The sequence below is a fragment of the Zea mays genome, chromosome 6, assembly GCF_902167145.1.
Source record: "Zea mays cultivar B73 chromosome 6, Zm-B73-REFERENCE-NAM-5.0, whole genome shotgun sequence".
NCBI lineage: Eukaryota > Viridiplantae > Streptophyta > Magnoliopsida > Poales > Poaceae > Zea > Zea mays.
Window position 1 is genome coordinate 176316542 of NC_050101.1, and position 13691 is coordinate 176330232.

Sequence of the window (13691 nt, forward strand, 5' to 3'; positions counted from 1 at the left end):
TTCTTTGCTCCCTGGTTTAATATATAGAAATGTTCATCAATTGATGTACATACGAGAGGCAACTAGGCAAGAAAATCAAACTATAAATCAGTCCTTTGAAAAGGTCGTTTTTCTCTCCCGGAAAACAGGTAGCCCACCTAAAACCTGCAGCCCAGCGTCCCGGCCCAGCCCAATCACCAGTCAAGGCACGTGCACGTAGCAGCCCACGGGCCGCGTGCTAAAACCTATTTGCAGATATTTCAGTCTCCCGTAGTGCCTTAGACTGTCTCCAGCAACGTCCTCTATATACATCCTCTATATCCGTCCTTTACAGTCTTCTCTAAAAGATTCCATCTCCTATATCTACTTTCTCTCCAACAACGTCCTCTAAATCACGTCCTCTATATGTAAATACCTATATTAAACATATTTTTAATTTTTTAATTTTTGTACATACGTATTTGTCACACTCTCAAATGTATTGTACATATTTTAGTTTTATTAAACCGGTTGTTTAAAGTATTCAAATAGATAGAGAACCGTTTAGAGAAACTCTACATATAGAGGATCCAGCAGCGTTCTCTAAATTTAGAGAACCGTTTAGAGGACGTTGCTGGAGGGAGTAGAGGACGTCCCCGTCCTCTAAATTTAGGGTACAGAACCCTTTAGAGGGTCTTGTTGGAGCCAGCCTTACGGTCTGGATCCTCCTATCCAATTCCGTCTCGCGTTCCTCTCGTCGGCTCGTCGCTCTCCGAGCCGCGAAATGGCGCCTCCTACCTCTGCATCGGCGCGGCCGCTATCCCTCCCCCTCACCGTCCCTCTCTCCTGTCACCGCTCCCACTTGCTCCCCGCGCCCAACGCTCGCCTCCTCACCCGGCGCCGCGTCGCGCTCGCGCCGACCCGGCCTGGCGCCACGCTCCTATCCAGCCTCAGTGACGCCCGGGAGGAGGAGGAGGATGAAAGTGGTTTCTATGAGGAGGATGAGCAACAGGAATTCGAGGATGAGGAGGAACAGGGGTACGACGGGGAGAACGAGGAGCTGGTCGAGGTGGGATACGTGTCAGGCGCGCACGGGGTGCGCGGCGACGTCCTCGTCACGCCACGCACCGACTTTCCGGAGCTCCGCCTTGCCACGGTAACACCAACCTCGATTGGCTGTGGACACCCCGTCAATGGCGATTGCTACTAATTGGCTGGCGTTTCTCGTTTATCTGTTTGTTTGTTCTGACAGCCGGGGACGAGATGGCTGAGGGCTCGAGCTGCTGGCAAGCAGCAGGTCAGGGAATTCGAGCTTGTTCGGGGAAGGGCGCACACGGGGAAGAAGAGTTGGATCGTCAGCTTTGATGGCGTCAACAACCTGGACGAGGTCTGCCTGCTTTGCATTCCCCTGCAGTCATTTGCATTTTGCCAGTTAATCTTATCCCTCAACTAGTCTAAGTGGTAGTGTAGTACGCAGTCTTGCTTAGTTTCTAGAATGAGCAGTTATTTAGTGGAAGATTGATGGGAATCCTTTACTTAATGTAAAATTCTTTGTTGTACTGTTTCTGTTCCTCTCCGTCTGCATATGAGATGTACAGTCACAGATGGTAACAGCTGGCCGTCTAAGACCCTATTTGGAAGCACTCAATTTTTAAGAATCTGGTTTATAGAAATTGAGGTGCTTCCAAACATATCAGTTTAGAACTCAGTTTATAGAAATTAGATTCTCAGTTTCTTAAAAACCAAGAAGCTGGACTCTCCTAGCTAAAAGATAAAAGTGGTCTCTTAAAAACTAGGTTGCTTCCAAACAGGGCCTAATTCTATGACTGGCTTGACTGTAAGAGTAATTCCGCTCAAACTACCCAACTTTACTCTTCGTTTTCTGATGTAATCCATTTGCCCTTCTCTTTTCAGGCTAGGCAAATAGTTGGTTCAGCTGTACTTGTGAAAGCTCGAGATAGACCAGAAATTGAGGATGATGAATTCTATTCACTTGACCTTGTTGGAATGAGAGTTATTGTCAAGGTACTTACATCTTTGTTGTATTTTTCAAGATATTGCAGCAATGTCGCTTCATTGGTTGGTTTCAGTTACAAAATTACGATGTGATGTAGGCAGTTTTAAAAGGCATGTCCCATGCACTTTTATACTTCTTGATAAGGAGAATTTTCGTCTATGCTACTTGTCCAGTCATGGTTTTGGTCCATGCCACTGTAAATACTTGGTTAAGACATAAGAATCATTTGTGTTTTAAAATAACTCCCTCCACTCCCTAAAAGTAGACACAGCCGTTATGACCTTCGTTCGATACCTTTTCAAAACCGTTTTGTCCACCCCCAGCAAGTGTAGTAGTAAACAACACGGCCAAAAAATGCACACATAATAACCTACTTTTTTTGGCGAGAAACACACTATACTACTTATTTCCCATGGAAGTATTGTCAATTGTCATCAAGTTTAGTAACTGAAATTAGTCCACAGGATACAGGCAAGCTCGTAGGAACAGTTGGTCAGGTTTTCAATTTCGGAGGTGGAGATCTTCTACAGGTGATAATGGGCTCTTCTGAGGGTACTGCTGTTGATCCAGATTCAGAAAATCAAGATTCAATTTCATCACGTGAGCATGTGTGGATTCCATTTGCTGAAGATATTGTACCTGATGTTGATATGGCAAGCAGAGAAATGCGGATTACACCTCCGAAGGGGTTACTTGAGCTCAATTCTCGTTCTGACAAGAGATCGAAGAAAGAAAGGCGTGCGATGGTTAGGTCTGCATCATCCTTTTCTGGCATCCATGCTCGCATCTACAGCCATGATTTGCATCTTAAAAGAAATAAAGAATGTGTCAGGTCCATAGTACTGAAATGTTGATAGCAGCAGATGTCCTGGCTGAAGATTGTAGATATTATATTGCATGTATTATAACAAATCAAATTATACCATTAACTTCCGTGCTTCAGGTCCTAACAAAAAGCAATGTGATATTTGGTGTTTGATGGTTTATACTCTGTTATTTATTTTTAATAATTCATGACCCAGATTTGATTGTTGCAGGAGTGGAAGGACAGGAAAAGGTTTCAACGTCGTGTAATTGCAGGAAAGAAGGTACTCTCCGAAATGGACCAAGTCCATGTTCTGGAAGGTTTGGTATCAGGGGACAAGGTCCAAAAGGCATCACTTGCAGAGCAGATTGGGAGCATTGACTTTCAATTGTTCCGACATGCAGTACATTGTGTTAGCAAGCAGATTGAGAGGTAACACCCTTTATTCAATATCCCACCAAAGACTTCTTAAAAAGATAGAACAATAGGTTTATTCACTGTGCTTTTACTATATACACATGTTGACACTACCCAAATGCCAGATATAGAAATCACACTTTGTTTGCTTTTGGTGGAAGAGCACCGTTTAGTCATTTTTTAAAAGCTCTCATATTTGCTCTTCAAACTTGTCAATTTCAGCTCTTCAATGAATTTGCTCGCTAACTCTTCACTGTCAAGGAAAAAAGTGATCAAAATACCATACAAGACTCTCATCAACCTTGGGGACAAAGCTGAACATGCATTCAGTACTGAATTTAAAAATGGACTTGACATTCTTTTGAAGTCCAAAGCAGCTATTGTGCTTGTTAGAAACGGCTCTGACTCTGATACTGAGTTTCTGAGTTTGCTCAATTCTTTTAGTGAATTAATGAAGGTATGCATTCTTTGTCATTGTTGTTAATTGTAATTTTAACATATAGAATTATAGATGTAGAATATATTATTGTGGGTCCTTGCTCTCTGTTTATTTTCCTATAACAACAATAACAAAGTCTTTTAGTCCCAAACAAATTAGGTAGACTAGGGTTGAAACCCAACTGAAGCCACAATTCAAGGTTTAGACACGTTAGTTGTTTTTATGCAGTTATGCACTCCTATTAAAGGCTAAATCTTTGGGTATATTCTATCTTTTCAAGTCCCATTTTATTGCCTTTTCTTATGTCAACTTCAGTTTTCCCCAGCCTCTTTCCACTACTCTCGTGTCTTAGGATCCTACTATGCACTGGTATCTCAGGAGGTCTCCCTTGAACATGTTCAAACCATCTCAACTGGTGTTGACGTGTTGTACAAGTTTTTCTTCGATTGGTGCTATCTCTAGTCTATCACGTATATCATCGTTCCAAACTCGATCCTTTCTTGTATGACCATAAATCCACTTAACATACATATTTTTGCAACATTTATGTGCTCAACATGTCATCAACATGCTGCAACATACAACATAGCAGATCTAATCGTTGTCTTGTAAAATTTGTCTTTTATCTTTTGTGATACCCTTTGGTCACATAGAACACCAGATGCTTGAAGCCACCTCATCCATCCTGTTTTGATTCTATGGTTAACATCTTTGTCAATATGTACTCATCTCCCTATAGCACTAACCCTAATTACCGAAACATATCCTTCCTGAATCCTGGGCACTACTTGACCTTCCAAATTAATATATCCTTCGTCATGGCTAACATCTCGGTCTGTTTTCATATGTTGTTAATTCCTAGTATTCATTATTTCCTCAAACAACATAATAGTAAATATAGGAAGAGTGGAGAAATGTGCTACTTATCACCACTGTTGAATGTTAATACTGAAGTTGAACCTACCCATTGGTCCTGTAGTATTTAACTGTGTTTTTAATGGATAACTCCGTTTTAGATGAGGAATAGTCAAATTCATTACTCTGTTTTGTAGTCATGAAAAACTGGAACCGTCGTTGGTCGCCTGTTGCTTATTTGTTGCATGCATGCAGTGCTGTTAGAAGATGCTTGATGACAAAATGTCGTCATATTTTTTTTCTTGAATAGCAATCGTCGTATGGATAAGACAGATCCTTTTTTGCTTGACACAGGTTGTAGAAAATAAAGTTTCTCCCCCTTTAATTGTCATTGCCCCAGCTGGTCATGTGGAGTCAGTTCGGAAATGCCTGGTAGAGAATGACTATTTTGGTTTTGACACTCAAAAGGTACACATCATTGTCTGGCTATAGTCTTCATCCTAGTTCCTTCCTCCTTTCTTCCTATAATGTTCTTCTAGAACCATTCACAGGTGTGGGTGCTGGAAGAGGTGGAGCTTCCAGTTGTCAGTATATGCTCGGAGGGAAACAGAAAAAAAGTTCTGATGAAGTCTCCCTGGGAGATAATAAAAAAGCCAACAGGTTCTGGAGCAATCTTCAGCTTACTGTTATCAAACAAAATTTTGGAAACCCTCAATGAAATGGGTGTACAGTATACACAGGTACGATCATGTGTCAGTCGTCGCCCAACTTTCTTCTCATCATACATTCAATTGCATTGACTAATCCCTCCAAATTACGGAGAACAAATCACTCTTCTCGTTAAGCTTGTAAATTCCTTTAGGCGAGTTCAAAGCTTCGAACAACCTGAACCGACTCTTACCATCCCGTTGCAGATCTGCAGCTCATCCAACAAACCAATCATCGGGCATCCTTTGCTCTTTGGGGCTGTCGCTTCCCGCGGGGCTGATGTTGGCATCCAGGTCTCCAAGACCGGTGAAACATTAGACGATTTCGACGTGATCCTTTCCATCGACCAGCTGAACAAGATGTGCCGAGATGTCACCCAGATCAGGTTCTCCGCTCGCTCCGAACAGAACGTGCACGTCGAGCATGTCGACGGGCAGTGGGTCGCCGTCCAGCCGGAGGTGGCAAATTCCCATCGCCTGCATGCCGAGGTTACGAGTGTCTTAGACTCTTGCGCTCCTGATAAGCTGTGTGTCATGGAGATTGTTGAGCAATAAAAGTTTCTTGCCTGTGTACTGTACATAATCACAAGTACTTGATAGATGCGTGAGGTTTTTCTTCTGCTATTGTTTTGCTATGAATTTTTAGGGGAGCATCTACGAAGGGGAATACCAGCCACCCACTGCCAATTCTACTGGTCCCAGAAGGATTAAAAACTTGTTAGAGGATAAGGTCGTCCTCTACTCAATCCAACAGCGATCTCTAAACAGTCCTATAGATTTAGAGTACACTACTGGATCCTCTATATATAAAGTTTCTATAAACGATTATCTATCCATTTGAATACTTTAAACAACCGGTTTAGCAAAACTAAAATATGTACAATATATTTGAGAGTAGGACAAATACGTATGTACAAAAAATTAAAAATGTTTCTAATATAGTTATTTGTGTATAGAGGACGTGATTTAGAGGACGTTGTAGAGAAAGAAGATATTGGGGATGAAATCTTTTAGAGGAGACGGTAAAGAACGGATATAGAGAATTAATATAGAGAACGTTGCTGGAGACAGTCTTAGTTATCGATACTCAAAGAAATATATTGAGATAATTACAAAGATTCCGGTAATTTCATTGACGGGGCGTTTGGATCCCTTCATTTTAGAAAAATTAGAATTCACTTAATAAAATAACCTATTTAGCTTGAAATTTGACATGCCACCACTTTTCAAAGTTCTGATATAAGCTTATCTTAAATTCATAGGGTAGAGGATATGAAATGATTTTATGTATTACTAAAATTTGTTTCTACCCTGTAACTTATAAGACAATCTACTACTCACTTCTCTATAGTAAAAATATAGAACATAAATATCTCTAACATCTTGCTAATTATAGTATATTGATATATTTTATATAAAACTAAATTAATTTAATTGATATATGTCTAATTTACTATTATTAAAATAGGATTTAATTATAATGATCTAAACGGGGTGTGAATGTAAATGAGAAATCTCATTTTAGCCCCGCCCGCACAATGGGCGTCTTGATGGAGACGTGGAAAGTGGAATGGACATTAGGAAAATTCCACCTATATAAACAACATTATATGATTTAAACGTTTATAACTGGAACAAAACATTTCAGTTGGTTAAATACAAATCTAAGTGTTGCACTGTACAGCTATCCACAAATTTTCCCTAGCCTTTTCCTCACATGGATAATTTTCCCCCTTTCTTCGAAAGGGGCAGGCAGTTAACCAACCCGAATTGTCGACCACCTTGCTTTTCACTTCAGATCACAACGTTGGCCCAAGACCATCCCCATAGCTCATTCAAACAGGAGCAATGAAGGTGACACTCGCCAGTTCCCAGCCTGAAAATCCTTTCCGGACACATGCATCGTGGATCAGGTACGCGCGTGCTCCGATTTTCCAGGCAGTGCAAGAGTGGGAAGGGGGCAGCTGGATCTGCACTCCGGTTTCCCCATCTTATATTACCCTCCCCAAGGGCATCGCTCTTAGTACAAACTTGTAACTCCATAGTGAAGAACACCGGCCTGGCTGTAACCACCAGCGGCCGCTGCGATGCCATTGAAGGGAGCAACGCCATGAAGAGCGCTCCTATGGAGGGTGGCCCTGTCTGTTAGATCAGCTTTGGGCAAGCCCCTTGAGACATAGTACTGTGACGGGCGTATATCCCGGCCCATCTCAGGGGCTACCTTGGCATCCATGAAATGCTGCCCTGGCCTATACTGCCTTCGATCTTTCTCACGCTCTAGATGATGCTCCTGCCTGTCGGAGCTGTCCGACTTGAGGTGGTAGCAGTAGACTGACGAGGTGTTCGTTGCTGGAGGAACAGCTGGGTTCCTTGCCACCCGTCGGGCGATGTGTTGATCGGTGACGCTTGCGCTCTCGAATGGCAATACTGGGCCTACCACTCTTCCTGGTCTAGCTGCAAGATTGGCAGAGATGAAGCATGTCAGAATAACTCAGAAGTGACTGAAAAAATAGACTAATGGGTAGCCACAGCTTAGGAAATGTGACCAGTTACCTGCTGGAATCCTTTGAGCAATCTGGGAGGTTGCTGCTGGACCTTCCTTTGCAGGAATTGGAGTGGAGTGAACGGTTGTTGTCCTGCAAGCAGCAAATCAAGGTTAGCAGTCAAGTTTGAGCAAATTTTCTGTGACACCCTAGGCCAACACGTCATTTAATAGGGTTTAGGATCTCTTGGGGTAAATCTTTCAAGATTCACACTCAGATCATCATCCTATATCTAGTTGATAAATCCTATTGAGTAGCTAATAGATTACCCTGATTTATCAATCTCAACAACCAAAAAAATGACTTGGAAGGAAAAGAAGGTCTATGTTACCTTGGGAGAGAAACATGTTTCCTGTCAAGCGTGGCATTCCTCTCTCCATTTTCTTCTAAGCTAGCAAATTGCCTACGGAACCTGTCAACAGCACTGCAAAACAAAAAAAAATCAAGAACTATTAAGGATGTATGTCATGAATATTACCGCACTGAAACAAAATAACAAGAGAGAAAAGAAACTAAAAAGATATAGTCAAGGTAAGAACCTGGGATATAGAAAACTCGTCTTTTCAGAGCCGTTCTTGTAGTCCTTCAGAAGTTGAGGATGGTACTGCAGTATCTCCTGGAATATAAGTTCCTTGACATCCTCTTTGGTAAACTTCTGTTCAAACTCAAATTCCATTTTCGAAATTGGCTGACAGGATGGTTCCCTCTCCACTTTTGCAATGCCTTTAAAGTAGGGATCAGCCAATGCCTGCTCATGCATACATCAAAGCTATTTTTGTTAGAATATAATTCTGCGAAGTAACACAAATAACAGCAGTACAAACATAAAACCTATGTTTCATCACGAAAAGCCTACCTCTTCGGCCGTCGGTCGATCCTTAGGATCAAATGCAAGAAGCCTTTGTAAGAGCTTGAGCGCCGAATGATCTGCATTGGGGAACTTCTCTGAGAAGGGTATTGGCTGTTTCCTCCTCATGCTGCTTAGATACCTCCTTGCTTTCTCATTCCGAATCTGTAGAACAAGGAACAAAAACGTTTGAGACTTAGCAATAATTTATGCTACAATTTTTTACATGTCTCAATATATCGATAAATAATAAACCATACCTGTGAAATAGTATCTGTTGATGGTGTACCCAGGAGATCAGTCATCAAATCCAGCTGGTGAACCACATTTTTACCAGGGAATAAAGGCTTCCCAGTCAAAATCTCCGCAAAAATGCAACCGATGCTCCACATATCAATAGCCGGTGAATACTGCACAAGAGAATCGTGTTAATAACATGGGGATAACATAAACATTTTCAAGTAAACACTGAAGGTGGAGAAAACAAAAAAAAAGACCAATAAGGCTTAATAAGTATGAGAAAAAATGGGTACCTTACTAAAGAAAGATCCACACAGCTCAGGAGCCCTGTACCATCTAGTAGCAACATAGTCCTGCAATCATTTTAAGGCAGACAGTGAGATGTAAGTTTGAAGTAGGACTCTTTGGTGCAGAGGCTTTGATAAAATGTTATGATGTGGATCGACCATAGTAGCACTGTAAAAATAACATACCGTCCAGAAAACTGTGGTATGAGAGTCATTAAATGCAACCCTTGCTAGCCCAAAATCACATATCTTGAGTTTGCAGTTAGCATTTGCTAATATATTTTTTGGCTTTAAATCACGATGATAAACATTAGCTGCAGAAAAATAGGCCAGTCAGAACATAGTTCAAAGTTATTCTATGATAGATATAAAATAAATGCATATGACATATTATAAGTGAAACCAGCACACACATTTCAACCTAGCAAAACTTAAATGAGGATTTACACACAAAAAAGAAGCGGAAACATCTGAATGTTTGTGCATGAAAATTATCGCAAGTAAAGGCAAAAGTGATTCTCTAGGGTAAATATTGAATCAAGAGTACAGTTCCATCCAAGCACAGAGAATGTCAATGAATTTATTTTTCCTTTTTTTCAGCACAAGGAAAGGAACACTAAATAATCAGAACCCCTAAGCTAACTTGAGAAAGCAAAGGAATGATCGAGAGTAATACACACATGAAAGTAAGTCATTAGGATTGGTTAGCACTCAGCCACTAGAGTTGAACTCATGTGCAAATGCTAATCAGAACCGTTCATACTCCTAATTGAAAACAGAAAAGCAGCACATCAGTCTGTCAATGCTAGTCAGGAGACCTTTCAGGCTAAAATAAGGAATCTTTTAGAGGTGCATACCAGTATGAATATATTTCAATGCACGCAGCATCTGATAGAGAAAGAACTGATGGTGTTCCTTCGTCAAGTCATCGTTAGCCTTAATAACTTGGTGAAGGTCGGTATCCATCAGCTCAAACACAACATAAATATCTCTATAGTCCCTCCTCGACGGGGGCAGCATAACATGTTTGATCTCGACGATATCGGGGTGCCTCAGCAGCCGGAGAAGCTTGATCTCGCGGAGGATCCTGGCAGCGTCCGACAGGTGCTCGAAGATGTTCTGTATCTTCTTGATGGCTACCTTCTCGCCCGTATGTTGGTCAATAGCCGAACAGACGACCCCATAGCTCCCTTTGCCAATGATCTCCTGGATCTTGTATCTGTTGGCATCGCCGTACTCGCTGAAGAACTCCATCTCTGGCGAGTTCTGCAAGTTTTGGTAATAAGGAAACGTTAGGATTGCACGCAGAGCTAGTGAATAGCCTCTCTCTTTTTTTCTCCTGATTTCTAAAACGTATATTCAAGTCACCTAATGCAGAACGTAAGCAATGACATGTGACTCGGAAGAAGCCAAGAAATTCAGCAGTATTGCATGCTTTCCAAGTGTTAAAAGGCTGAAGCACCCAAGTCGAACGACCGGCGCAACAAAATAAGCAGAGCCGAGATCCCCAGCAGGAGCATCTAAGCGGACGGCGAGTAATCCAGCCAACCCAAACGCAAAAGATCTACCCGCTCTGACCCAGCCCCAGGCTGGCCTTTTGCCACCGGCCAAAGAAATTCCTGATCTCTCAAGCCCTTCGCCAAGGCTGATGATCACCTCTGAACAGGGCGGCACACGGCTTAAAATAGTAGTGGTGGACGGTAGGGTAGATAAACCTCTCCCCCAGTGGGCACGGAATACTTACACATGTAGCTAAGCTAAGCCATCTCTGTCCACAAAACGAAGGGAAATACGGCGACCTGGGTTAGGATAAACATACCAAGTCAGCCGAATCCAATACCCGCGTTTACCAGGACGACTCCTCGACCACCCGTCCCGTCGCGAGGTACTTAATATTCCTACTAAAGAAAGAATTCAGCGCTCCCGCTTACAACGATGGCGTGATTTTTGAGGGGTGGGGATTTGAAACTGAAAACCTAGCTTTAAAGGTGGCTCCTCCGAGGATTCGGATAAGACGAGGGGAGGGGGTTGTCCTCCTAAGAAGGCAAGAAAATCAGTATGGTAAATGCAAATCCCATCCCAGGAGAAGAGGCATATTCTCCGGCGCAGGGAGGGAGCAAGCAACTCAGGGTCAAAAAAAATTAAACCCCGCACGAAATCCAGATCCCCCAAATCCCGCAGCTCCTGCCGCGCCAAAATCCGGAGACGCGGGTCCTTGTCCAGTGAGTCGTCATACACGGGCGCCGCTGCCCGGCACACGGCGCTCCGCTGGAGCTAATTAATCCCCATCCAGGCAGGCAGCACTGCTCCACAGCGCAGGTCGTCAATGGCTCGTGATGAGGGGGGGAGAAGAAGAAGAAGAAGAAACAGTCTCTTTCCGCACGATGGAACCGAGCTCCCCACCTTCTTCCTCTGCGGCGTCGCACCGGCATTCGCCTCCGGCAACGTCATGCCGCGGCCGTGGAGAAAGGGCTCGCGCGCGGGAGAAGCGAGAGGCTGTGCCGACTGCCGTGCCGCCCCAATCCGCAGGCAAGGACGACAAGGAGACGACGGGTGGGGGAGAGGAGAGGAGCGGACGACGGAGGAGCAGAAGCGGCGTCCCACTTGTTGCGGGGTTATATTTACGCGCACCGTGCAGCAGCTGCAGCAGTGGGTGGGTGGGACGGTGGGTGTGTTAAACGAGCCGAGAGGAGACGCCAGACACTGAGACACGGGGTGGACGGTCCTACCCCCCCTCCCCTCGCTCCGACGACGGCGACGCCTGAACCGCGGCGCCGGCACGCGTGCGTCGTAAGGTCGGGGGCAGTTCCGTCATCCCCGTCCGACGCGGTGCCGCGCTGGTCTTCAGTGACGTGGCTTTATCCTGCCGGGTTTGAATTGAACTTTACCCCCGCCGCTCGCTCTAAGTGGATAATTCTCTCTCTTTTTTTTGCCACGTGTATGGGGAGGTAGTAGCAGTAATATCTTCACCGTCAGAAAACGGAACGGAGACAATTTTCGTAGTTTCGGACACACCGAGTGACAACTGACGAACAAACCGGCAAAGCAGAATAGAGGGAAAGCCAAAGCTTGCTTCCATTTGTGACAAAAAAAAAGATTTATTATTACTCCTGCTTGGAGCCGTGTGCACATAGACCACAGCAGCGCTGGTAGTGTACTGCTCTTAGTAGTAGGAACTTTTTATTTATTTATTTATATTGCACATGAGCCTTCGGCAATGGAATATGCTCTCGATTCTTGGATCCGTGACTCGTCACTCAACCAAAAAAAATAATGAATATGATTCCACACATCATGTGTGTGGTCTAGAATCTCTTACGGAGACAGTTTAGCTAAATGATGAATACGGCCGGGGACCCCAGGGCAAGTACCATCGGGGGCGCGGTACGGTTTCGTTAGCGACAGGCCAGGCCCCTCCGGCCCTCCCTCCTCTGCCGCTGCTGCTGATCGAGTGGAGGGAGTAGGTGGCGCGTTCCGTTGGCGCTGTAGCGTGAGCCCGATGCCCCAACCGACCCCCCCTCCTCTCTCTCTTTATGCGCCATTTTTTCTATGGGACACATGCTCTGCTTTGCTCGGCTTGTTTAAGCACCAGTCAGTTTGTTAGCTCGTTGCTGTAAAGGCTGAACCCATCCGTAGATATTTATTTATTCCACCACCTTTTTTTAAAATTTCGTGATTGTTTATTGTTTATTCGTAGCAGTGAGTTTAAAAACTAGAGCAATATAAGCACTAATGCATGCGTCGGAGTCGGTGGTGAGTCGCCGACAGAGCTCGGGTTGGCAGTGTGGTCTGTGGAGAGGATAATCCTAGTTTATTGCGTCCTTCCCTTGTCTGTTTTGGGACACAGATTGCAAATTGCAGCCTTGCATTGCGTGCTGGATGGGTTCCTATAAGATCAACTCAACTACGTATAATAGAGGGCCCTTTTTTTTTGCAGAACGAGTACCTCGATCGGCCTCTTGACTTGACGTTCAGCGAGAGGTGGCGATGCAAGAGACAAGGAGAGATCCTCTGCTCTCTGATCCCCCGATGCAGTAGCATATCTGTCCGTGTCAACTTGGCACGAGGCGACTGTGGGGAGGTTAGAGGTAGTACAAATATATACAATGGCCATGTTTCTGCATTTATCGTAAAGAAATCAGTGGTGATGTTAAGATGCGCGCCACAGACTTACTACTGGTCAGTATGTATTTTTTTTTTAAAGATAGAGGTGGATATAAAGAACGCAGAAAGAAAAAGAAAAGAAAAAAGATACGCCGGAGATACCAGAGTTTATGTTTGACGCAACCGGCGAATAATGGTTAAATAAATGGACTTTGTATTCACGATTGGAGGAGGAGGGTTTTTTTTTCTTAGCTTGGCTGGTAGATTAGGTGTTGCGCTTCAATCCTATGGTCTGAATTGCCAATTGCTAATACGATGGATGATGGAATGATCTGGATACTTGCTTTGATGGGTTTTTTTTTTTTGTTCAAAAGGCGGAAAGGAACTGTCGGGGCAGTGGGGCGTGGGGGAGGTGTATTAGATGATAAAAAAGAAAAAAGAAGAAGTAGAGGATTACAATGTCAGCAAGAAC

General features: G+C 43.8%; 2 protein-coding genes across 6 annotated transcripts; one reads left to right on the forward strand and one right to left on the reverse strand.

Moving 5' to 3' along the window:
* The first annotated feature begins 674 nt into the window (after window positions 1-674).
* LOC100501868 (16S rRNA processing protein RimM family) lies at window positions 675-5822 on the forward strand. Of its 2 annotated transcripts, none has more exon segments than NM_001196509.1 (9): window positions 675-1114; window positions 1211-1345; window positions 1873-1983; window positions 2440-2721; window positions 3013-3212; window positions 3420-3654; window positions 4846-4959; window positions 5043-5231; window positions 5406-5821. In NM_001196509.1, coding segments are annotated over 9 exon segments (1986 nt in total). In that variant the 5' UTR covers window positions 675-742; the 3' UTR covers window positions 5754-5821.
* A 953-nt stretch (window positions 5823-6775) lies between these two features.
* Window positions 6776-13359, reverse strand: LOC103631638 (mitogen-activated protein kinase 7). Of its 4 annotated transcripts, none has more exons than XM_035960250.1 (12): window positions 11519-11759; window positions 11263-11418; window positions 10935-11151; window positions 9973-10381; window positions 9302-9429; window positions 9122-9181; window positions 8849-8998; window positions 8598-8753; window positions 8281-8489; window positions 8073-8165; window positions 7752-7834; window positions 6776-7652 (listed from the first exon to the last, which is right to left on the reverse strand). In XM_035960250.1, the coding sequence occupies exons 4-12, from the start codon at window positions 10367-10369 to the stop codon at window positions 7219-7221; spliced, it is 1710 nt and encodes a 569-aa protein (XP_035816143.1). In that variant the 5' UTR covers window positions 10370-10381; window positions 10935-11151; window positions 11263-11418; window positions 11519-11759; the 3' UTR covers window positions 6776-7218. The 4 variants fall into 4 exon arrangements, with proteins under 4 accessions (XP_035816143.1, XP_035816144.1, XP_035816142.1 ...); XM_035960251.1 differs by having other exon boundaries at window positions 11270-11418; window positions 11519-11755; XM_035960249.1 differs by having other exon boundaries at window positions 10484-11418; window positions 11519-11758.
* Between the last annotated feature and the right edge of the window lie 332 nt (window positions 13360-13691).